The sequence below is a fragment of the Bufo gargarizans genome, chromosome 2 (assembly GCF_014858855.1).
Source record: "Bufo gargarizans isolate SCDJY-AF-19 chromosome 2, ASM1485885v1, whole genome shotgun sequence".
Taxonomy (NCBI): Eukaryota; Metazoa; Chordata; class Amphibia; order Anura; family Bufonidae; genus Bufo; species Bufo gargarizans.
Genome location: NC_058081.1, coordinates 49,421,192 through 49,445,471, shown reverse-complemented (window position 1 = coordinate 49,445,471; position 24,280 = coordinate 49,421,192). Strand labels below are relative to the sequence as shown.

General features: G+C 47.2%; 2 protein-coding genes across 3 annotated transcripts in view; one reads left to right on the top strand and one right to left on the bottom strand.

The window, feature by feature from the left end:
* The window catches only part of AP4M1 (adaptor related protein complex 4 subunit mu 1), a 26,835-nt gene extending 7,607 nt beyond the window's left edge, over positions 1-19,228 (bottom strand). The window contains exons 1-13 of one of the 2 annotated variants that reach the window (XR_006387773.1): positions 18,904-19,228; positions 16,459-16,531; positions 15,000-15,088; positions 12,224-12,330; positions 6,117-6,213; positions 5,929-6,039; positions 5,764-5,844; positions 5,629-5,691; positions 5,059-5,125; positions 4,897-4,950; positions 3,401-3,507; positions 3,222-3,313; positions 1,206-1,253 (exon numbers count right to left, since the gene is read on the bottom strand). Coding sequence is in view for 1 of the 2 variants with exons in the window: in XM_044278887.1 (XP_044134822.1) it covers positions 1,206-1,253; positions 3,222-3,313; positions 3,401-3,507; positions 4,897-4,950; positions 5,059-5,125; positions 5,629-5,691; positions 5,764-5,844; positions 5,929-6,039; positions 6,117-6,213; positions 12,224-12,330; positions 15,000-15,088; positions 16,459-16,516 (974 nt within the window). In the remaining variant the exon portion in view is untranslated. The remainder of the gene's footprint in view (positions 1-1,205; positions 1,254-3,221; positions 3,314-3,400; positions 3,508-4,896; positions 4,951-5,058; positions 5,126-5,628; positions 5,692-5,763; positions 5,845-5,928; positions 6,040-6,116; positions 6,214-12,223; positions 12,331-14,999; positions 15,089-16,458; positions 16,532-18,903) is intronic. The other variant, XM_044278887.1, reaches the window with a different exon arrangement.
* Positions 18,503-24,280, top strand: MCM7 (minichromosome maintenance complex component 7). Its single transcript, XM_044278885.1, has 16 exons — positions 18,503-18,616; positions 19,829-19,908; positions 19,999-20,163; positions 20,244-20,368; positions 20,523-20,703; positions 20,782-20,919; positions 21,005-21,154; positions 21,235-21,349; positions 21,797-21,928; positions 22,006-22,089; positions 22,167-22,378; positions 22,516-22,697; positions 22,774-22,857; positions 22,935-23,103; positions 23,626-23,735; positions 23,810-24,280. The coding sequence occupies exons 1-16, from the start codon at positions 18,589-18,591 to the stop codon at positions 24,015-24,017; spliced, it is 2,163 nt and encodes a 720-aa protein (XP_044134820.1). The 5' UTR covers positions 18,503-18,588; the 3' UTR covers positions 24,018-24,280.

Here is a 24,280-nt window from a genome sequence, read left to right as displayed (position 1 = left end):
GTACCAGTGGAGCATTTATTTGCTCTGCTGCTCTTGCCTTGCGCTGCATCACAAGGTCTGTTTGTTGTCAGCCGGTGATGTATCGGGCTTCACATGAGTATGCTAGGCAGAGACTTCTGCCTAGCAGGGAGCCCGAAACAAATAGGCCGTTTTAGAGGTGGGTACTAGTGATACACCGCCCATTTGTGCAGGTGACCGGGCTCCCTGCTAGGCAGAAGTCTCCGCCTAGCATACTCATGTGAAGCCCGATACATCACCGGCTCACAACAAGGCAAGGAAATGCTCCGCTCGTACATGGTAATGGAGGGAAGGGGAGCTTTTATCAGCCCTGAATCCAGACAACCCCTTTAAGCAGTGATACATTTCTTGTGGTTATATAGCTTCATCACTAGCAAAACTACCATTCGGGATATGTGGGACAGTAGGGTACAAATTACTGGAGGAGCTTCCTATTGCTTCTCCAGACTCCTCAGTGGTGTACCTACAATAGAGGCAGGCAGCGCAACTGTTAGGCCAGACAACCACCAGCAAGTGCAATGAGAAGCCCTAGCAGCGTGTCAGTGAGACCTCTGCTCCTCTGACAGGATCGCACAGCATTAGGGCTCATGCACACGACCGTATGTATTTTGCGATCCACAGAACACATATCCACCAAAAATACGAATGACGTCCGTGTGCATACAGTATTTTGCAGAACGGAACAGCCGGCCCCTAATAGAACAGTCCTATCCTTGGCCGTGCGGACAATAATAGGACATGTTCAAAATTTTTGCAGAACAGATATACGGAAACGGAATGCACGCGGAGTAACTTCATTTTTTGGGGTTTTTTTTTTTTTGCAGACCCATAAAAATTAATGGTTCCGCATACAGTCCACACAAAAAAAAAAAAACACGGAAAGGACACTGAAAGAAAGTACGTTTGTGTGCATGAGTCCTTATACTTTTCTAAGGATGTGTGACCCCAGGAGTCCTGAATCTATTGTATTACACTGAAAAATGTGTCCTGACCGAGCGTCATGTCTTATACCTCAGATTTTAAAAAGGGCAGATGTTCTCCGTTGTATGATCCCTTTAATGATGATGCTTAACTAGGCAGCGGTGACAGGCAGCCATATTGATTGTCACGCAGCTTTCCCAGAAGCTAATATAATTATTGAGAAGGTTAGTTAAATGGTCCAAACGAGGATTTCATCTGCTCCTCACCTCTTTGGGCTTAAGTCACAGCGCAGTTTCAAGTAAATCCGGAGGCGACTGCAAGAGAAGGTGACAGTCACGGCACAGTCAGGATCCAGTGCAGTATGTTATCTCAGCATTAGTACATTGCAGAGCACCCACTTGTCGCCCTGTCTGGGTGACCACCATTCAAGAACACATAACTATATGCCCTAAAGTGCTCACAGGACGCTCTGTAAATTATTTAACCTGTAACAATACACCTATTCACAGCAGCCTTGTCCATTTGTTGCATAGACATCCTGTGCAGGCTGGAGCAGGGGCTCAGCTGTCTAATGACAGACGAGAATTGTAGGAACTTCCGATCCTGGCAATTTATAGGGAACCTGTCACCTGGATTTTGGTTATAGAGATGAGGACATGGGTTGCTAGATGGCCGCTAGCCCATCCGCAATACCCAGTCCCCATAGCTCTATGTGCTTTTATTGTGTCAAAAAAACGATTTTATGGATATGTAAATGAGGCAAGTAAGAAGCCCAAGGAGCTGTTACTAACGTTTCCGGAGCGCAGCACCGCTTCCCCACCTCCCATCCTCTGAATCTCCTCCTTGCTCCCCTACGTCACAAAGTTAGAGCGCCGTAATCTTCGTTCCCTGGGGCTGATGCCAGCACAACACTATCCCGACACGGCGCATCGCAAGATTACAGCGCTCTAGCTTTGTGATGTCAGGGAGCAAGGAGGCGATTCGGAGGATGCGGGCCGCTGCTGGGCTCTGGAAACGTTAGTAGCCTAATTTACATATATATAAAATTTGTTTGTTTTTTGACACAATAAAAGCACACAGAGCTATGGGAACTGGGTATTGTGGATGTGCTAGTGGCCATCTAGAAGCTCATGTCCTCAGCTCTATACCCAAAATCCCGGTGACAGATTCCCTTTAACCCCCATTACATGCCACAGTCCATTGCTACGACAGCACCTTAGTGGTTTTAGAGGAAGCGGCCTTCCTTGGTCACCCCCAATGTTGCTATGGCAACTTGAGGCTTAAAAATCAAGGTTTTTCTATACAAGGAAATAAATAAATAAATAAGTCACTGCAACGTCTCAAGGTATACAACTGTCATGTTATTTATTCTGCAGGGAACAGAGCAAAAACTGAAATGCGGAAATTGCAGTTTTTTTCTTCTTGTTCACCTGCATCTTTAGAAATAAAAACAATAAACTTAAAAAACTTGTATGTATCTAAAAATGGCATCAATATAAACTAGAACACAAAAACAAGCCGCCATCCAGTGCTGTCGACAGATTGTATTGCGCAGAAGCTGTAGAATTCCGACTCGCAGAATAAGGCTACTTTCACACTCGCGTTTGGTGCGGATCCGTCATGGATCTGCACAGACTGATCCGTTCAGATAATACAACCGTCTGCATCCGTTCAGAACAGATCCTTTTGTATTATCTGTAACACAGCCAAGAAGGATCCGTCTTGAACACCATTGAAAGTCAATGAAGGCCGGATCAGTTTTCTATTGTGTCAGTGAAAACGGATCCGTCCCCATTGACTTACATTGTGTGTCAGGACCGATCTGTTTGGGTCAGTTTCGTCAGACTGACACCAAAACGCTGAAAGCAGTGTTTTGGTGTCTGTCTCCAAAGTGGAATGGAGACGGAACTGATGCAAACTGAGCGGATCCTTATCTATTCAGAGTGCATTAGAGCAAAACTGATCCGTTTTGGACCGAATGTGAGAGCCCTGAACGGATCTCCCAAACTGAAACCAAAACGCCAGTGTGAAAGTAGCCTCAAGTGATCATGTCATATAAGCACGGTGAATGCCATTAAGAAAATAGCCAAAAAATGCTATTTTTTGTTCAGCAAAATAAATAAATAAAGTGACTAAAAAGTAGCCCAAATGGTGCCGATGCAAACTACAACTTGTCATGCAACAAAACAAGCCCCCACACAGCTCTGTGGATGAAAATAATAGGGCCTCTACCAGGCCGGTCAGTAAGGGGTAATGCAGAGTTTCCCTTTAACAGTTATTACCTGCTGCCGGGGTCTCTCTCCAGGCTGGGGAACAGGTGGAAGGGCAGGCTGGTGCAGAGACTATCGGAGATCTGGTACTGCATCACTGTGAGCTGCCGAGAGGTACAATACTTTACATCAGCCGCCATTACTGAGCAGACACTGATCAGAAGGGGGTGATGGCACTCTGTAATTCTCACCTCACCCTGTGGAGGGAGCACTTTCAGGATGCGGCAGATTTCAAACTCATCCAGTTTTACCGACTCATGGAACTGACAGCTGTCCACCCGCACTGCGGAGCCATAACCTGTAGGGGGCAGCGAATATCAATATAAGATAGTTTATAGCTGCACTACAAAACCTCTCAGATTGCATACATTTAACCCATCAGATGCCGTGGTAAGTTGTGATCACGGCATCTGAGGTGCCATTCAATGGCAGCAATGTGCTCCTAGGGCCCTAATGGCTTTCCCATGTGCAGATCAGGAAGCCATTAGTTCTGTCTAATAACATGGATCTCTCTGAAGAATCCCAGGCTATTACAGCTACGGTTTGCAGGACTCCATAAGAAAATAGCTAATCTGACAGTTCTGAAGATCACATGTTCAAGACCCCTAGAGGAGCAAAAAAAGATATAAATATTCAAATCGCCCCCTGTTCCCATAATTAAAAAAAAGGACCAACATAACCAAACTGTTAAAATATAAACATATTTATGCCGTAGGATGAACACCATAATCGGGGAAAAAAATCAAAATGGGCAATTTGCTGTTCTTATTGCCTCACCTTCCCCCGAAAAAACTGAATAAAAAGTGATCAAAAAGTCATGTACCCTTCAAAATGTTATCAATACTACAGATCACCCTGCAAAAAATGAGCCCTCACACAGCTCCGTAGATGGAAATAGAAAAAATATTTTTCAAGTTTTCATTTATTTTCAATATTAAAACACAAGAAAAACTATATAAATGTGGTATCGCTGTAACCGTACTGACCCGGAGAATGAAGGTAACAGGTCAGATTTACCGCATAGGGAACGTTGTAAAAATGATTCCCCTAAAACTATGGCACAATTGTTTTTTGTTTTTTTTTCAGTTCCACCTCATTAGGAATTTTTTCCAACTTCTCAATCTACATCAAATGCAATATTAAATGGTAACATTAAAAAGTGCAACTTAACTGGCAAAAAATAAGCCCTCCTACGGCTATATGAACTGAAAAATAAAAAAGTTATGACTCCGGATGTAGGGAATAAAATAACAGTCCTCCAAAAGGTTAAAAAAAAACTGGAGCTACTCTACAAAAGTGCCATGTTACAGGGCCTGTGGCATTCAACAGTGGAGCTTCAGGGTAAGGACAGTCTAGGCGCAGTGTGGCCAACCATACCCAATGGCCTATGAAAGAAATTGTGTGTGTGGCCTGCCCTGTGCAGCCAGCTGGACCACACCCATCCGTATATGTTTTGAGGATATGCCTAATCTTGTCTGCAATTGCGGACAAGAATAGGACATGTTCTATTTTTTTCGGGAACGGAAGTGCGGATCCGCATTTCCGGATCCAGACAGCACATAGAGTGGCCCCATAGAAATGAATGGTTCCGCAAAATGCGGAACAGAATTGCGGACGTGTGAATGGAGCCTTAATAGTGTCCATGGGGGATTGAGGTAGGTGTTTTAGAAGTGTTGCTGGCACCTACCTCTCAGCTCTGAGCTCCCGACACAGAACTCTTCACTCAGTCCAATTCTTAGCTCTGAAAAGAAAAGACGTAAATGACTCAACACCAACTTCCCAGGTAAAGTCCATCCATCTCAAGCTTCTCCTGCCCCAGAAATGTAGACACTGAATTCCCATTACTGACCTGGACAGTTTTGGTAGAAGCTTTTAAGTCGTAATTCCCCCTGGACGTCTGTTTTTAACAGTGACCCCTGCAAAGTAAAGAAAAAAGATGTTACTAAGAGGAAGGCGGCCTACATGCTGTGAGTAGGCCCATACACAGCCTTCAACTGGGCCACAGTTACCATTGGGGAATTACAGGGGGCAGTACTGGGCCCTTCTTATAATATGCTTAGTCCTAGTAAAGTGCTTATAGAGTATGATTTCAGTATTGGCAGATGATGCTAAAGTCTGTAAGGTAGTCAACACCGAGGATACATTTTATCAACCAGTGCCAGGCAGCTGCTGTAAAGGCAAATAAAATGGGATGCATCAAGAGGGGCATACATGCTCATGACAAGAACAGTTTTGCCTCTATACAACTCACTGGTCAGACCAAACATGGATACTGCGTATAATTTTGGGCTCCTGTATATGGGGACAGAGCTGATCTTCAGAGGAGGCGACTAAGTAAGGGAACGAGTGGATTGCAGAAGACAAGTTTCATGTATAGTCTGGAGAAGGACAATTTAGGAGAGAGCTGATTATCACTCACATTAGCTCCGATAGCCACAGTCATGCGTTCTATGACATCCAGGAAGATCTCGTTTTGATCGCCCTAGTAAAGGGAAGCATTATAATAAGTATGTGCCCCCTCTCTTCACACACAAACCACATTTACAACACTCACTTGTGGATGACGCGAGGACAGCACCGGCCGACTGGCAGCAGAACTTGGTGCGACCTTACTCTGCTGAGTCTCTGCTCCGAACTGGAGACCATCAAGTAGAAGACGACATGTTAGTATACACACCCAGGAGGAGGGAGACATATATAGTGTGTACGTGGCTCTTACCAGCCCTACACTGCTCAGGTCCAGGAGACTAAATGGTTTGGTGATGACTGGATCTGATTGGATGAAGTTCTTCAGCACATCTGTGGAGGTGGTTTGGATGAATCCGTCGTCCTGTTGAGGGGGCAGTACATATATAGCATATAACACTCGGGCAGGCAGTCATAATGAAAGACTCTGCCACCACATACCAGAACTTCGTCCAGCAGCTCATAGATCAAAGCAAAGTTGAGTCGTATGACGTCCTCGCTGAGGTCACCACAGTAGTCACGGATCAGGGCAGCCAGTCTAGGATAAGAGAGGAGCAGTGTCCGGTCATGTGTGTTATATGTACCGGTCCCATAGTCGGTGGAGGAAAAATGGCCTCTATGTTGTGGGAAAAAAGGTGCAATGCTTTTTCCCTAACCCCTTCCCCCGTATGCATTTTGCACATTTTTAGACCAAGAGCTATATATTTGATGGTTTAGCTGTACAGAGCTTGTTTTTTTTTTTTTGCGGGACAAAGTGTAGTTTATAATGGCAGCATCGTGTACATATACAGTGGGAAAAATACGTATTTGATACACTGGCGATTTTGTAAGTTTTCCCACCTACAAAGAATGGAGAGGTCTGTAATTTTTATCGTGGGTACACTTCAACTGTGAGAGACAGAATCAAAAAAAAAATCCAGAAAATCACATTGTATGATTTTTTAATAATTGATTTGCATGAAATAAGTATTTGATCACCAACCAACCAGCAAGAATTCTGGCTGTTAGTTTTTCTTTAACCTAACGCAGATGTGCGGTCCGGAGGCGGCAGCCCAGCGCACAACGACGCATATACGCGTCATCTCGCGAGGGCCGGGATTTCCTGTGAACGCGCGCTCACAGGAACGGAAGGTAAGCGAGTGGATCTCCAGCCTGCCAGCGGCGATCGCTCGCTGGCAGGCTGGAGATCTGATTTTTTTAACCCCTAACAGGTATATTAGACGCTGTTTTGATAACAGCGTCTAATATACCTGCTACCTGGTCCTCTGGTGGTCCCTTTTGTTAGGATCGACCACCAGAGGACACAGGTAGGTCAGTAAAGTCGCACCAAACACTACACTACACTACAACCCCCCCCCCCGTCAATTATTAACCCCTTATGAACCCATGATCACACCATATAAACTCCCTGATCACCCCCCTGTCATTGATCACCCCCCTGTCAGGCTCCGTTCAGACGTCCGTATGATTTTTACGGATACATGGATCGGATCCGCAAAACACATGCGGACGTCTGAATGGAGCCTTACAGGGGGGTGATCAGGGAGTCTATATGGGTGATCACCCCCCTGTCATTGATCACCACCCCCTGTAAGGACCCATTCAGACATTTTTTTGGCCCAAGTTAGCGGAAATTTGTTTGTTTTTGGTTTTGGTTTTTCTTACAAAGTCTCATATTCCACTAACTTGTGTCAAAAAATAAAATCTCACATGAACTCACCATACGCCTCACGGAATCCAAATGCGTAAAATTTTTTAGACATTTATATTCCAGACTTCTTCTCACGCTTTAGGGCCCCTAAAAAGCCAGGGCAGTATAAATACCCCACATGTGACCCCATTTCGGAAAGAAGACACCCCAAGGCATTCCGTGAGGGGCATATTGAGTCCATGATTTAAATTTTTGTCCTAAGTTAGCGGAAAGTGAGACTTTGTGAGAAAAAAACAAAAAAAAAAACAATTTCCGCTAACTTATGCAAACTTATGCAAAAAAAATAAAAAATTCTATGAACTCGCTAGGCCCCTCATTGAATACCTTGGGGTGTCTTTTTTCCAAAGTGGGGTCACATGTGGGGTATTTATACTGCCCTGGCATGTTAGGGGCCCGAAAGTGTGAGAAGAAGTCTGGGATCCAAATGTCTAAAAATGCCCTCCTAAAAGGAATTTGGGCACCTTTGCGCATCTAGGCTGCAAAAAAGTGTCACACATGTGGTATCGCCGTACTCAGGAGAAGTTGGGCAATGTGTTTTGGGGTGTCTTTTTACATATACCCATGCTGGGTGAGAGAAATATCTTGGTCAAATACCAACTTTGTATAAAAAAAATGGGAAAAGTTATCTTTTGCCAAGATATTTCTCTCACCCAGCATGGTTATATGTAAAATGGCACCCCAAAACACATTCCCCAACTTCTCCTGAGTACGGCGATACCAGATGTGTCACACTTTATTGCTGCCAAGGTGGGCAAAGGGGCGCATATTCCAAAGTGCACATTTCGGATTTCACAGGCCATTTTTTACACATTTTGATTGCAAGGTTCTTCTCACACATTTGGGCCCCTAAATTGCCAGGGCAGTATAACTACCCCACAAGTGACCCCATTTTGGAAAGAATACACCCCAAGGTATTCCGTGAGGGGCATGGCGAGTTCCTAGAATTTTTTATTTTTTGTCGCAAGTTAGTGGAATATGAGACTTTGTAAGGAAAAAAGAAAAATCATCATTTTCCGCTAACTTGTGACAAAAAATTAAAAATTCTAGGAACTCGCCATGCCCCTCACGGAATACCTTGGGGTGTCTACTTTCCAAAATGGGGTCACTTGTGGCGTAGTTAACGCTAAACGCTATAACTTTTACCCAAACCATTTTTTTTTTTCCCCAAACATTTTTTTTTTTATCAAAGACATGTAGAACTATAAATTTAGCGAAAGATTTATATATGGATGTCGTTTTTTTTGCAAAATTTTACAGCTGAAAGTGAAAAATGTCATTTTTTTGCAAAAAAATCGTTACATTTCGATTAATAACAAAAAAAGTAAAAATGTCAGCAGCAATAAAATACCACCAAATGAAAGCTCTATTAGTGAGAAGAAAAGGAGGTAAAATTCATTTGGGTGGTAAGTTGCATGACCGAGCGATAAACGGTGAAAGGAGTGTAGTGCAGAAGTGTAAAAAGTGCTCTGGTCATGAAGGGGGTTTCAGCTAGCGGGGCTGAAGTGGTTAAGAAGCCCTCCTACTCTGCACTCGTTACCTGTATTAACTGCACCTGTGTGAACTCGTTACCTGTATAAAACACACCTGTTCACACAATCAATCACACTCCAACCTCTCCCAATGGCCAAGACCAAAGAGCTGTCTAAGGACACCATGGACAAAATTGTAGACCTGCACAGGGCTGGGCTACAAGACAATAGGCAAGCAGCTTTGTGAGAAGCCAACAACCATAGGTGCTATTATTAGAAAATGGAAGAAACACAAGATGACCGTCAATATTCCTCGGTCTGGGTCTCCATAAAAGATCTCTCCTCGTGAGGTAAGGATGATTCTGAGAAAGGCCAGGAATCAACCCAGAACTACACAGGAGGACCTGGTCAATGACCTGAAGAGAGCTGGGACCACAGTCTCAAAGATTACTGGTAGTAACACACTATGCCATCATGGATCAAAATCCTGCAGGGCACGCAAAGTCCCCCTGCTCACGCCGCACATGTTCAGGACCGTTTGAAGTTTGACCATCTGGATGATCATGAGGAGGCATGGGAGAAGGTCTTGTGGTCAGATGAGACCAAAGTAGAACTACTCGCCGTGTTTGGAGGAAGCAGAAGGATGAGTACAACCCCAAGAACACCATCCCAACCGTGAAGCATGGGGGTGGAAACATCATACCTTGGGGGTGCTTTTGTGCAAAGGGGACAGGACGACTGCGCCATAGTGAAGGGAGGATGGATGGGCCCATGTATCACGAAATTGTGGCCAACAACCTCCTTCCCTCAGTAGGAGCATTGAAGATGGGTCGTGGCTGGGTCTTCCAGCATGACACACAGCCAGGGCAACTAAGGAGTGGCTCCATAAGAAGCATTTCAAGCTCCTGGAGTGGCCTAGCTAGTCTCTAGACCTGACCTGAAACTCAATGTAGCTCAGCGACAGCCCCGAAACCTGAAAGATCTGGAGAAGATATGTATGGAGGAGTAGTGGGCCAAAATCCCTGCTGCAGTGTGTGCAAACCTGGTCAAGAACTACAGGAAACGTCCGACCTCTGTAATTGCAAACAAAGGTTTCTGTACCAAATACTAAGTTCTGTTTTTCTATTGTATCCAATAGTTATTTCATATAATAAAATGCAAATTAATTATTTAAAAATCATACAATGGGACTTTCTGGATTTTTTTTTAGAATTTGTCTCTCACAGTTGAAGTGTACCTACGATAAAAAAGACAGACCTCTATTCTTTGTAGGTGGGAAAACTTACAAAATTGCCAGTGTGGAGGGCCGCAGGTTGAGCATCCCTGGTATATACACAGGGCATACCTGGGGCTTAGTATACAAGAAGGCCTGTTAATGACCGTCCTAAAACGGCGCATTGGCAGTCATAAAGGGGCTAAAGAGCATAGACACACCACCACAGCTATATCCAAATGCTGAGTCACTGTGTACATACATTACTTATTCTTTACTGATCCTGAGTTACATCCTGTATTATACTGCAGAGCTGCACTCACTATTCTGCTGGTGCAGTCACTGTGTACATACATTACGGATCCTGTACAGATCCTGAGTTACATCCTGTATTATACTCCAGAGCTGTACTCACTATTCTGCTGATCGAGTCACTGTGTACATACATTACTTATTGTGTACTGATCCGAGTTACATCCTGTACTATACTCCAGAGCTGCACTCACTGTGTACATACATTACATATCCTGTACTGATCCGAGTTACATCCTGTACTATACTCCAGAGCTGCACTCACTATTCTGCTGGTTGTTACTGGAAATGGTCGGTATATTAGTCCATAAACACACCCATGAGGGCATTGTTATTGGCGCATACTGAAATGCTAAGCTGGGTTGTAATGTGAACTGCTGCAGTTCTATATTTTTTTTAGCACTATTGCGCGCTCTTGTGGCAGGACCCAGTGTGTAATCAGACCACGCCTGATATCACTTCTGTATCTGCACGAGACATAACTGCAGGCCAGGCTTTGCAGTAATCTGACATTCCTATCTGGATGCGGTATCTATTATGTTGTCGGTGAGTGTATGATATTCAGCAGGCCAGGTTTTTATCCTAGGGATGTAAACATGAAGCATATCTACTGCCTGTATTTTCAAGATCGCTGCTTGCTGTCTGAAAATTGGAATGTTACTATTTACAAAGGTGCGCTGCTTGTGACAATGTATCTGAGCGCTCTTGAATCTGCAGGCTGGGTCTTAAGCCCCTGGATGTTAAAATGAAGCAAGCAGAGATATTGAAAAGGATGATAGATTGATACATAATGTGTATTAGACAGCAGCAGAGCCTTCCATTCCCTGATTGTTTTAGATGCTTGGAGAGAATTATGGAGTGATTAGCAGAGGGAATAGGGCTTTCCCCGGGGTGAGATGGTTGGGGATCTCTGTGGGACCACGTGCTCACATTTACAGACTAGTGTATGACACTACAGGAATAATTCAGAGGTAGTGTAGTGAGTAAGCGATCAGAGGTCACGTGCTCAGGTCCATGGTGTGACTGACAGGTGTGTGTTTTATTATTTTTGTGTGTTTCTATTCTATTCACGTCTATAGGGAAAATATCACTGTAAATTGCCACAATAGGATAGGTCAACATCAGACCGGCAGGAATCCGGCCACCCACACCCCCGCCGATCAGCAGGGAGAAAAACAGGATCGGCAGGCGAGCACTGCGCACACCATCTCCTCATACAGCTGATCGGCTGGGGTGCCGGGTGTCGGACCTCCCCCAATCTAATATTAATGACCTATCCTGAGGATAGGTCATTAATATTAAAAGCCTGGAGAACACCTTTAAAGAGGACCTTTCACTACTCTACAAACGAAAAACTAACTATACCTGTGGGCAGAGCGGCGCCCAGGGGTCCCCCTGCACTTACTAGTAAGTCTGGGCGCCGCTCCGTTCGCCCGGTATAGGCTCCGGTGTCTGCGCTCCCTCTGACTGATTTCTTGTAGGAGGCGTTTCCCTTGCTGCAGTGCTGGCCAATCGCAGCGCACAGCTTATAGAGTGGCTATGAGCTGTGCGCTGCGATTGGCCAGCAGTGCAGCAAGGGACACGCCTCCTACAAGAAATCAGTCAGAGGGAGCGCAGACACCGGAGCCTATACCGGGCGAACGGAGCGGCGCCCAGACTTACTAGTAAGTGCAGGGGGACCCCTGGGCGCCGCTCTGCCCACAGGTATAGTTAGTTTTTCGTTTGTAGAGTAGTGAAAGGTCCTCTTTAAGTCACTCAAAGAAAATACATGGAAACTGCATGAATGGCAATTATTTTGAGGGGATGCCCCTGTGTGAACCCGGCCTTACAATCCTATACTCACCGGTTCAGAAGATCCAGATACATGAACGGAGAATCATCCGGCCGAACGCCTATGACAAAATATAGACCTCGGTGACGGGTGTGGAGGAAGTGGCCGCCCTCGTGTTCCTACAAGACAGCAGTGAGGAGTCACGTAGGTAAAGGGAACAACATCACAGGCTGTATTAACTCCCTGCTGATTATCCGGAGCTGTGCTCGGGCCAGCAGTTTCCTCTCCCTGCAGGTAAACTGTGATACAACCATACACCGCCATCACAGATATGATAGAAGTGTGCCGTATGGGCTGTTATGGTCGTGACTATACCAAATATGTGAATATACTTTCATGCTAATAAAGTTTATTGTAAAAAATGTTTTATTTCACAGGTTTTTTTTGTACTTTAATTTAGCGCATAAGTATGCCCCAATAACCGGGAAAATGGTCCCTGGGCTCTTTGTCCATACAAGGTAGGACCCCTGATCACGTCACAGGGATTTCATCAAAGGGTTTTCCGCTCAGTCTGCTCCTTTGATCAGCACTGATTGCTTCTGCCGATCTCCGCCGGTGTATTTCACTGTCACCCGGCATCCATCCTGAAGGCACTAACGGGACTCCAACAAACGGCTACAATTAAAAAGTGACATTTTCTGGACCCTTAAAGGCAATTTTTGTTTATAATTGCATTTTACACATTTATCGCTCAAAAACATTTTCAATTTGCCTTTAGGGCACTTTCACACTAGCGTTATTCTTTTCCGGCATAGAGTTCCTTCACAAGGGCTCAATACCAGAAAATAACTGATCAGTTTTATCCTAATGCATTCTGAATGGAGAGCAATCCGTTCAGGATGCATCAGTTCAGTCTTTTTGACTTTTCAGGACGGACATAATACTGCAGCATGCTGCGGTTTTATCTCTGTCCAAAATTCCAGAACACATGCCGGATTCGGCATTTTTTCCCATTGAATTGTATTAATGCCGAATCTGGCCCAGTGCTCCGGCAAAACAGATCAGTTTTTGCGGTCTGCGCATGCTCAGACCGCAAAAAATGTGAAAATAAATAAATGCCGGATTTGTTTTTCCGGATGACACCGGAGAGACGGATCCGGCATTTCAATGCATTTGTCAGAGGGATCAGGATCCTGATCCGTCTGACAAATTCCATCAGTTGAGCCATTCTGTCACAAAGGGTTAACTGTTTTTCTAACTGAGCGACTGGTACTGTCACTCTCACTTTCTGCCAGTCACCTAAGAACCCTTATTTCTAATCTGAGAGATAAGGTCCTTACTCCTTATCCGTAAGATGAGAACTGAGCTATAATGAGCGTTTATGATGTCAGAGAGCAGAAATAAGGAGCCCGTCTGCTCCCTGCCTGACGGAAAAGACTGAAAATCCACAGGTTGTTATTACAGTATCTCGGCTTTGTATACAAAAAAGGATTCCATATTTTTAATAAAGACCAATTGAAAAAATGATTTTGAGCTCATAATCAGTACAAAAATAGAAATAAATGCCTCCAAAGGTGTACATAGCTTTAAAATCCCATCTGTCAGCAGATTTGTACCTCTGACACTGGCTGACCTGTTACATGTGCACTTGGCAGCTGAAGGCATCTGTGTTGGTCCCATGTTCATATGTGTCCGAAGTGCTGAGAAAGAGGACGTTTTCATATATGCAAATAAGCCTCAAGAGCAATGGGGGCGTTACTGTTACACCTACAAGCTCAGCTCTCTGCAGCTCCTGTGTGATCTCCACTTTCACAGGACCAGATGTGATCACATTTACACTGCCTGGCCCTGACTTTTAGGGCTCATTCAGACAAGCGCCTGCAGTGTGGAAATCATGCTCCGTGTGTGAACGCGATCCTCCGTTCTGGACACTGGTCGTGATACTGGGCACGGCGTTACACCGATTTATAATGCTGTGTGCCTCTGCATGACCTTCCTTCTACAGGATCATACTGACATAAAGCTGTCGCTATGATTCTGTAGCAGGAAGGTCATGCAGAGGCACACAGCATTATAAATCCGTGTCCAGAAGGGAGGATCGCGTTCACACACAGAGTGTGATTTCCAGCCCTTAGGGAGTTAATTAGGGCGGGGTCTACACTTTTCTAGACATAAGGCCTCATTCCCACAAACTTATTTTTGTGTCCACATCCGTTCTCCATTGTTAGTAGGTCGGAGGCGGACCCGTTCACTTCAGTGGGGCTGCAAAAGATGCGGACAGCGTCTGTGTACTGACAGCATCAATGTACTGACAGCGTCCGTGTACTGACCGTACGTTTGTCCATTCTGCAGCCCACAAAAAAATAGTACATGTCCTATTCTTGTCAATTTTACGGACAAGGATAGGACTGTTCTATAGAGCGCAGGACGTTCCAATCCGAGCCACAGAAACGGTCGTGTGCATGAGCCCTAAAGCTGTATAGGCATACAAGAAATTCGACAAGTTTCCATTAAACAGTGGTTTCCACTTCACTAGATAAAGGCTGCGGTGTAAAGAATGGTGGTTTTCTGGTTGTCAATGCCCATTTGTATAAATGAGATATACTTTTTCCTGTAGGCTATATTAGATATAATCATCCGCTATATTACATAGTTTTCTATCCATGGAACTGGATATAGTCATGAAAACCTCCATACTTTACACTGCTGGCTGCATCCAGACAATGCAAAATAAAAATATATATAAACTTTATATTAGAAAGTGGCTTTTTCCAAACAAGTGAAATCGCGGTAGTGGTAAGGTCACCCCCCCAGCTGAATAGGGGGCGACCAAGGTTCAGCTTCTTACCGTCACCACGGGGGCCTGGTCTGATGGAAGAGACGACAGCTTCAGGTACAGGCCGTCAGCCGCACTGGAGCTTGTGGGAAGGCCATGATCTGAGACGGTGGTAAGGAAAAGTACGGAGGAAATGGACACATCTGCACTGCTCAGCCTGGGATAAGAAGTCAATATGGCGGCCATGATGCATCCTCAGCTCAGTGATGGCAGGACAACGGGCTGGTGTCTGGCCCCCCGCCAGTAAGTTATCTCCTATTAACAGTTATTACACTTAATCAACATCGGGTGGCGCCACCTGGGGGGGGGGGGGGGGATATATTAACCCCTTTAGTGACCAAGCATTTTTCTTCCTTTTTTTTATCGTCGCATTCCAAGAGCTGTAACTTTTTTATTTTTCCATCTAAATAGCTTGATGAGGGCTTGTTTTTTGCGGGACAAGCTGCAGTTTTTAATGGCGCCATTTTGGGGTACACATAACTTTCTGAGTAACTTTTGTTTACTTTTACTGGGAGGAAGATGGGAAAAACAGCAATACTGCCACTGCATTTTTACATTATAAATTTTACGGCGTTAATTTTTCAGTATAAATAACATAATATCTTTATTCTCTGGGTCAACTTTTTTGCAATAAAAACTTTTTTTTTTTTTTTTTAAAGAAAAATAAGTTTTTGCATTGCCACTTTCCAAGACCCATAACTTTTTAGTTTTCTTTATATGGAGTTGTGTGAGGGTTTGATTTTTGGGGGACAACTTATATTTTTTTATTGGTATCATTTTGGAGTAAATGGCGCTTTTTGAAAGCTTGTTATTACGTTTTTTCGGTGGCAACTAAGAATAAATTAGCAATTCCTGTCTTTTTTTGTTTTGTTTTGTTTTTTTACGGTGTTCACCGTCGGGGATAATTTATGTAGTCCGGGTCATTACGGACGCGGCAATAGCAAACGTATGGGATTTTTTTTATTGAATAAATTATTATTATTATTATTTTTTACTATGTAATAGTTCCACAAGAGGACTATAACAGACAGCTTTTTGATTGCTTTTACAGTGCAATGCATTATCCCTATAGTGCACTGCATTTTAATGGCAATGCTATTCTGACATTGACCAGCGCAGCCTGATGGAAATTACTCAAGGCTGGTCTGGGTCCTACATCAGACCCCATCCAGCCTTCACACAAATCGGCACCCCACAAACGCATTTGCGGGGTGTCGATTGGAGACTGAGGGAGTTCGCCTGTCTCCCATCAACGTCCCGCAAATGCGTTTGGTCAATGTTAGCTGTCCCTCTGTCAGCACTTTACATGCGGCGGGCGGGTGCTGTAGGCAAGGACAGTGCCCACCATAGCACAGAGTAGCGATGCTACAGAGAAGGGAAAACAAAAGGTATATTGTTGGGGTTGAGTACTTTGAAGTAGCGGTGTGCAGCTTTACATGGGATAACCCCTTAACACCTGGACGGAGGATACAGTCCTTGTATATCAGGAGGTCGCCCTTGGAGGACAAGATGAAAAGCTGTGAGAGCATGACTCCACCTCAGCCCTGTACAAGAGAAGAACGGAGAATGAGAGGCGGCCCCCTCATGTGTACAGGGCCCCCTCGTCATGTGCGCTGCCCCCATGTCATGTGCAGGACCCCATCGTCATGTGCCGGGGTCCCATCCTCATGTGTGCTGCCCCCTCGTCGTGTGCAGGGCCTACTCGTCATGTGCGCTGCCCCCATGTCATGTCCAGGGCCCCCTCATCATGTGCACTGCCCCCATGTCATGTGCAGGGCCCCCTCGTCATGTGCGCTGCCCCCATGTCATGTGCAGGGCCCCCTCGTCATGTGCGCTGCCCCCATGTCATGTGCAGGGCCCCCTCGTCATGTGCGCTGCCCCCATGTCGTGTGCAGGGCCTACCATCCTCGTGTGCTGCCCCCATGTCATGTGCAGGGCCCCCTCGTCATGTGCGCTGCCCCCATGTCATGTTCAGGGCCCCCTCGTCATGTGCGCTGCCCCCATGTCATGTGCAGGGCCCCCTTGTCATGTGCAGGGCCCCCATGTCATGTGCACGGCCCCCTCGTCATGTGCGCTGCCCCATGTCATGTTCAGGGCCCCCTCATCATGTGCGCTGCCCCCATGTCATGTGCACTGCCCCCATGTCATGTGCAGGGCCCCCTTGTCATGTGCAGGGCCCCCATGTCATGTGCACGGCCCCCTCGTCATGTGCGCTGCCCCATGTCATGTTCAGGGCCCCCTCATCATGTGCGCTGCCCCCATGTCATGTGCACTGCCCCCATGTCGTGTGCAGGGCCTACCATCCTCGTGTGCTGCCCCCATGTCATGTGCAGGGCCCCCTCGTCATGTGCGCTGCCCCCATGTCATGTTCAGGGCCCCCTCGTCATGTGCGCTGCCCCCATGTCATGTGCAGGGCCCCCTCGTCATGTGCGCTGCCCCCATGTCATGTTCAGGGCCCCCTCGTCATGTGCGCTGCCCCCATGTCATGTGCAGGGCCCCCTCGTCATGTGCGCTGCCCCCATGTCATGTGCAGGGCCCCCTCGTCATGTGCACGGCCCCCATGTCATGTTCAGGGCCCCCTCGTCATGTGCGCTGCCCCCATGTCATGTTCAGGGCCCCCTCGTCATGTGCGCTGCCCCCATGTCATGTTCAGGGCCCCCTCGTCATGTGCGCTGCCCCCATGTCATGTGCAGGGCCCCATCGTCATGTGCGCTGCCCCCATGTCATGTGCAGGGCCCCATCGTCATGTGCGCTGCCCCCATGTCATGTGCAGGGCCCCCTCGTCATGTGCGCTGCCCCCATGTCATGTGCAGGGCCCCCTCGTCATGTGCGCTGCCCCCATGTCATGTGCAGGGCCCCCTCGCCTTCTAGGAATGGGATGCACACACTGAATATAGCTACAGCGCTCCCGCAGGAACCGTCATCGCAGGTCATCCCTGACAACGTGCAGGGCATGGAGCACAATGGTCACCCTTGTTATATATATATATATATATAGTATTTAACACCTTCACAACCAGGCCAAGGTTTTTTTTCTTTTAAAGCCATTTCTCTTATATCACTTCATGATTTTTTGGAAAGGGAGCTCAGGGCCAAGGCTTTTATTATAAAATGATTGTATACAATTGGGTGATTTCAAAGCCCTTCTGATGCCGCCCAGTGGGTATTTCTGACGGAGGGGCCTAACCTCGGCAGAACAATGGATTATCGGGGTTTCCAGCTGACATTGCAGTCACACGGAGCTCCGCCAGTCACCTCACCACAAAGACACAAAACCGCGGGAAAAACTCACTCGTCTCCACTTCCCATTGGTCGTTCCAACAACACGGGCTAGAACGCTCGTCACTAATTGGCCAATCACCCGAGGAAGGCGGGGCGTCATCGCTTCCGTCCATTCCAGGGCTCGGAATTCATTGGTTCCAACAGCGGTCACGTGCCACGCGCCCGGTTGCTAAGGGGCGGTGCTCGAAGTCAGGCAACCTACAACCAATCAAATCGCCGCTTGGAGGGAAAAGCCCGCGAAAAGAAAGCCCGGGAAAAGAGGGACAGAGTGCGAGTCAGTCACAGGCGAGAGCGCAGCAGTCTGCACACAGTTGCCATCATGCCCCGGGATTACCAGGCCGAGAAAGGTGAGAAGAAGCTTAGGGAGGTGGGGAGGAGAAAGCAAGGGGCTGCGGCTGTAACGTCCAGCCCATCCTTGCTCCCGGTGTGACCGGCCTCGGGATGGCCGAGAGGCCGCTATGTTCGGGGATCGTAGCTGTTGCCGCCGCACGTAGCGATATTCCTATCTTACGCGCTTGCTGTTACGGTCCTCCACCACCAGGGGACGCGCATCTCTGTGAACGAGCTCTGAGACGCTGCGGCCCATGTCAGAAGGGACGAGCCCGCCGTGTGTAGCGCCGCTCCTAATACTCACCCGAAGGGGTCGCGTTCTCCGCTCAGGGAGACGATGATCGGGCTGCCGGTGCTTAGTACTTCCGGGTCACACGAGTCACGTGACTGGAAATGAGGGCATTGTGCTCGGCGTAATTAAATGGCGTCCAATCCAATGTGGAAGCCCTGCAGGCAGATGGAAGTAGCAGCAGCCAATCAGGGCACGGCTTTCATTGTGTATCCTGTGCTGGATGCACGAGAGCTGGAGTCTGATTGGTGGCTCATTCCTCCTGCCTGTGACTACTATGTCTGATGGAAGTGTACGTGTCCTCAATCCTGTACTGGTGTCGCCCTGGTGCAGTCACTGTGTATACATTACTGATCCTGAGTTACATCCTGTATTATACTCCAGAGCTGCACTCACTATTCTGCTGGTGCAGTCACTGTGTACATACATTACTTATCCTGTACTGATCCTGAGTTACATCCTGTATTATACTCCATACTCCAGAGCTGCACTCACTAGTCTGCTGGTGGAGTCACTGTGTACATACATTACTGATCCTGAGTTACATCCTGTATTATACTCCAGAGCTGCACTCACTATTCTGCTGGTGGAGTCACTGTGTACATACATTACTTATCCTGTACTGATCCTGAGTTACATCCTGTATTATACTCCATACTCCAGAGCTGCACTCACTAGTCTGCTGGTGGAGTCACTGTGTACATACATTACTGATCCTGAGTTACATCCTGTATTATACTCCAGAGCTGCACTCACTATTCCGCTGGTGCAGTCACTGTGTAGGTTTCTTACCCTGTTTGCTTCTGCTCCCTGCAGTATAGGAGTTCAGCTGGGCTGTTAGGTGTCTGACATACTTGCTGACGGGTCAGTCTGAGTGTCCTGGGAGGATGGGAATTGTAGTTCGTCAGTGACCTCCCTCGATTTCCACTTTTCTTTTCAGAAAAATTCAAGACCTTTCTGCAGGAATTCTACAAAGATGATGAACTGGGGAAGAAGAACTTCAAATACGGCACCCAGCTGGTGAGCGCTGCTACTTACGGCAGGATAGCTGCACTGTGTACAGATGGGGCAGCGTGGCTACAATATGTCCTTCCTTCTCTCGTTTCATAGGCTAACGTTGCCCACAGAGAACAAGTGGCTTTGTACATTGACCTGGACGACCTGGCAGAAGAAGACCCCGAGCTGGTGGACTCAGTCTGTGAGAACACCCGTAGATACACCAATCTGTTTGCAGATGCTGTGCAGGAGCTGCTGCCCCAGTACAAGGAGAAGGAGGTGAGGGACCTATCTGCTGGGTCCTACCAGAAGCTGGGGTGTCTCCGGGCAGAACCACTCATCCTGCTTTGTCTTCTCAGTTGGTGAACAAAGACTCTCTAGACGTGTACATAGAACATCGATTAATGATGGAGCAGAGGGGCCGGGACCCTGCAGAGATCCGGGACGCTCACAACCAGTATCCCGCAGAGCTCATGCGCAGATTGTAAGTCACCATGTGTCCTGCTGCTTCAGAGGCTTCTCGTGCTTCTGGACCTTCTCAGAAGGTTCCTAAAACATCTTGATGTAAAAACCTTGACCCTCCACGTTCTATTCAGCCACTGCTATGGCTTAAAACTTTCTTCCTCCTTCTCCTCCAGCGAGCTCTACTTCAAGGCTCCTTCCACTGCCAAAGCCCGAGTTATTCGAGATGTGAAGGCTGACTGCATTGGGAAGCTTGTAACCGTGCGAGGAATTGTCACCAGGGTCACGGAAGTAAAGCCCATGATGGTTGTGGCGACGTACACATGTGACCAGTGTGGTGCAGAGACCTACCAGCCTGTAAGTCAGATTCTATCTTGTAAGAAGACATTTCTGTTCCTTCATCCTTCTAGATCAGGTCTTGTCTTTCTGTTACAGATCCAGTCTCCAACCTTCATGCCTTTGATAATGTGCCCAAGTAAAGAATGTCAGACCAACCGCTCAGGCGGCCGCCTCTATCTGCAGACCAGAGGATCCAAGTTCGTCAAGTTTCAGGAGCTGAAGATCCAGGAGCATGTGAGTGGGTGATGACTGAGCCGTTGTCTTAGCTGTGTGACTCCAGGACCTTGTTTACCTGGTCTAATCAGTATTTTTCTTCTAGAGCGACCAAGTCCCTGTGGGTAACATTCCTCGCTGTATGACAGTCTACATCCGTGGGGAGAACACACGCATGGTGCAGCCTGGAGACCATGTCGGTATTACTGGAGTTTTTCTGCCCATGCTGAAGACTGGCTTCCGGCAAGTAGCCCAAGTAAGGAATCTTAACCTTTTGCTGAAGATGAGGCTTCACCTATATATTGTGTACCTGGCCTATAATGTCCTCTATTGCAGGGGCTGTTGTCGGAGACCTACCTGGATGCTCATAGGATGGTGAAGATGAACAAGACTGAGGATGATGAGCTGGGAACAGAAGAACTGAGTGAGGAAGAGCTGCGGCAGATTACAGGTGGGCTGGAGACCAAGCAGGACTCATCTGAAGCTCTGCTGTAAAGTGGATTTTGGAGATACTTCTGATCTCCGTTTAACCCTTTTGAGTATTGCGATTATTGCTAATTGTGGCATGCAAAGCTAGACTGAGTAGAGACTCTTTGATCACGGCAGATGTCTAACACAATCGAGGCACATACCTTGTTTGGGCAGGCAACTGATAAAGTTATGATCCCCCACCTGTCTGATCAGATTTTCTGAGGACGCACCTGGTATACAGCTTTTTGTCAGGTCGATACCAAATCTCCCAAGAACCTATAAAAGTCAAAACTTGACTTTTTCGAGTTTTCTGGGTCCAGCATTGGGCTTCTGGTTCTGATGGACCCAGATGTGACGTGTTCATGCACATTACCACCATCCTGAACAGAGTTGTGGCTGACAGATATGATCTGCTTTATGTTTCTAGAGGACGACTTCTATGAGAAACTCGCTGCTTCTATTGCACCGGAGATCTATGGACATGAAGATGTGAAAAAGGCTCTGCTGCTTCTCCTGGTGGGTGGTGTGGACCATTCTCCCCGTGGCATGAAGATCAGAGGTTGGTACTTGTGGGTGATCCCTCTGATATCAACAGTGCTGTCTCGCATTGTGTTCACTCTATGTATACTCTTGCAGGGAATATTAACATCTGCCTGATGGGAGACCCTGGAGTGGCCAAGTCTCAGCTTCTGTCCTACATTGACCGCCTGGCACCTCGCAGTATGTATTACTCCTGTTGGATTGTGACTTTTCCTGTGGTCTCCAGTGTATGTCACTCCTGCTTTCACCACTTCTAGGTCAGTACACCACAGGAAGAGGCTCGTCCGGTGTTGGTCTGACGGCTGCTGTGATGAAGGATACAGTGACTGGGGAGATGACCCTGGAGGGAGGTGCCCTGGTCCTGGCAGATCAGGGAGTCTGTTGTATTGATGAGTTTGACAAGATGATGGATACTGACCGCACCGCCATCCACGAAGTCATGGAACAGCAAACCATCTCCATTGCTAAAGTAAGAAGCCCCAACACTCCAGCTCTTTAGTAACCATAATGAGAAGGGTTTAATCTATATCACTTGTGGCATGCTGGGGGTTGTAGTTTGCAGATTGTCATCAGTCTTTGACCAAATCATGTCATTGTGTTTCATAGGCTGGTATAATGACCACGCTGAATGCTCGCTGCTCCATCCTTGCTGCTGCTAACCCGGCCTATGGAAGGTACAACCCCAAGAAGACAGTGGAGCAGAACATCCAGCTCCCCGCCGCCCTCCTGTCTCGATTTGATCTGCTTTGGCTAATTCAGGACAAGCCTGACAGGGACAACGATCTCAGGTGCTTAACATTATTACTAGTGTCCTCCCCTGCAGAAGCCTCTGCTGTGTACTTACCTCTGACTTCCTCCCATCAGGCTGGCTCAGCACATCACCTACGTCCACCAGCATAGCAAGCAGCCGCCCTCTCAGTTCGAGGCTCTCGATATGAAGCTTATGAGGTCAGTTCGCGTCCATGCTCCATCTTGTCCCTACAGCCACCGTTGGATCCCTCTAATCTGTTTCTGCATTTCTGTAGACGCTATATTACAATGTGCAAGCGCAAGCAGCCAGCAATCCCAGAATCCCTTGCGGACTACCTGACAGCCGCCTACGTTGAGATGAGGAAAGAGGCGCGAACCAACAAAGACACCACGTTCACCTCGGCCAGAACCCTCCTGTCCATTCTGCGTCTCTCCACCGCTCTGGTAAGATGTCTCTGGGCGTTTCGTTGATGTGACCTGTGGGATTTTTTTTTTTTTTAGAGGTTCAGTCCACTGAGCTCCAAAGTGCTGTTCGTGCAGGTAGCTGTGTACAGGTCCTACTGTAGGGACAGCACTTCCGCCGCTCGCTGTGACCATGCTCTACACCACACTGCTGCTTCTACCCAGACAGGCTGATGTTGACAGGCAGAGACAGGAGCAACTGCTGGTGTGTCCTAGGAGCATTGCACTTGTCTCGGTCTGACAGTGTTGGCAAAACACCAGCATTAGACGTCGCCCAGAGTCGACCCGCCACCAGTGCTGATCATATCCATATGGATTGTGTTTTATGTATTGATCTTGTCCAGTACTCTAGTCGCACCCAAAGATGCATTGAGTGGAGGGAGATGCAATGCACCACGGCAGCTGGAGAAAGGTCTGCAAGCTTTGCATAGTGAAGGAAGATGAAAATGACGAGTAGACATGTAAATTCCTGTTAGTGACCTTCCTCGTATACTGCCCCTCTAGGCCCGTCTGCGTCTGGAGGATGTTGTGGAGAAAGAAGATGTGAATGAAGCCATGAGGTTAATGGAAATGTCTAAAGACTCCCTACTGGGAGACAAGGGGCAGACAGCGAGGTAAGTGGCTGTGATCTCACATTTCAGTCCTGATTATGATGGCTGGATCTAAAAACTGCTATGTGTCTCTCTAGAACCCAGCGACCCGCAGATGTCATCTTTGCCACGATTCGTGAGATGGTTCCAGAAAAGGGGCCACGCAGCATCAAGTACTCAGAGGCCGAGCAGCGCTGCGTGTCCAAGGGCTTCACCCCCGCACAGTTTGAGGCGGCTCTGGAGGAGTATGAAGAACTGAACGTCTGGCTGGTCAATCAGGCCCGGACCAAAATCACCTTTGTGTGATGTGCGCCCGCCACACTGTGCCCGCAACAAACTGCTAAACCCCCTCCCCAAATCAGGCTGTGATGGCCTGCTGCTTCTCGCTGGACCCCGGTATATTACTGGACAGATGTCTTTTAATCCCCACGTTTCGAGGAGCGACTTTTGTATGTTACAGAATTATTTCTCGTTTAGCTGCCATTTGTCCTTACTATGGAGGCCATTTCTACGCACACGGGAATCGTGCTTTCCGGAGAAAGTTAAATAAAGACTTTTTACTAGTAAAA

Bases quoted from the DNA above. Each gene is read 5' to 3' on its own strand.
- MCM7 (XM_044278885.1), top strand. From the start codon at position 18,589: ATGCCCCGGGATTACCAGGCCGAGAAAG. The intron at 21,350-21,796 runs GTGGGCTGGAGA...TTATGTTTCTAG, and splicing joins AGAGCTGCGGCAGATTACAG to AGGACGACTTCTATGAGAAA. The intron at 22,698-22,773 runs GTGCTTAACATT...TCCTCCCATCAG, and splicing joins GACAGGGACAACGATCTCAG to GCTGGCTCAGCACATCACCT.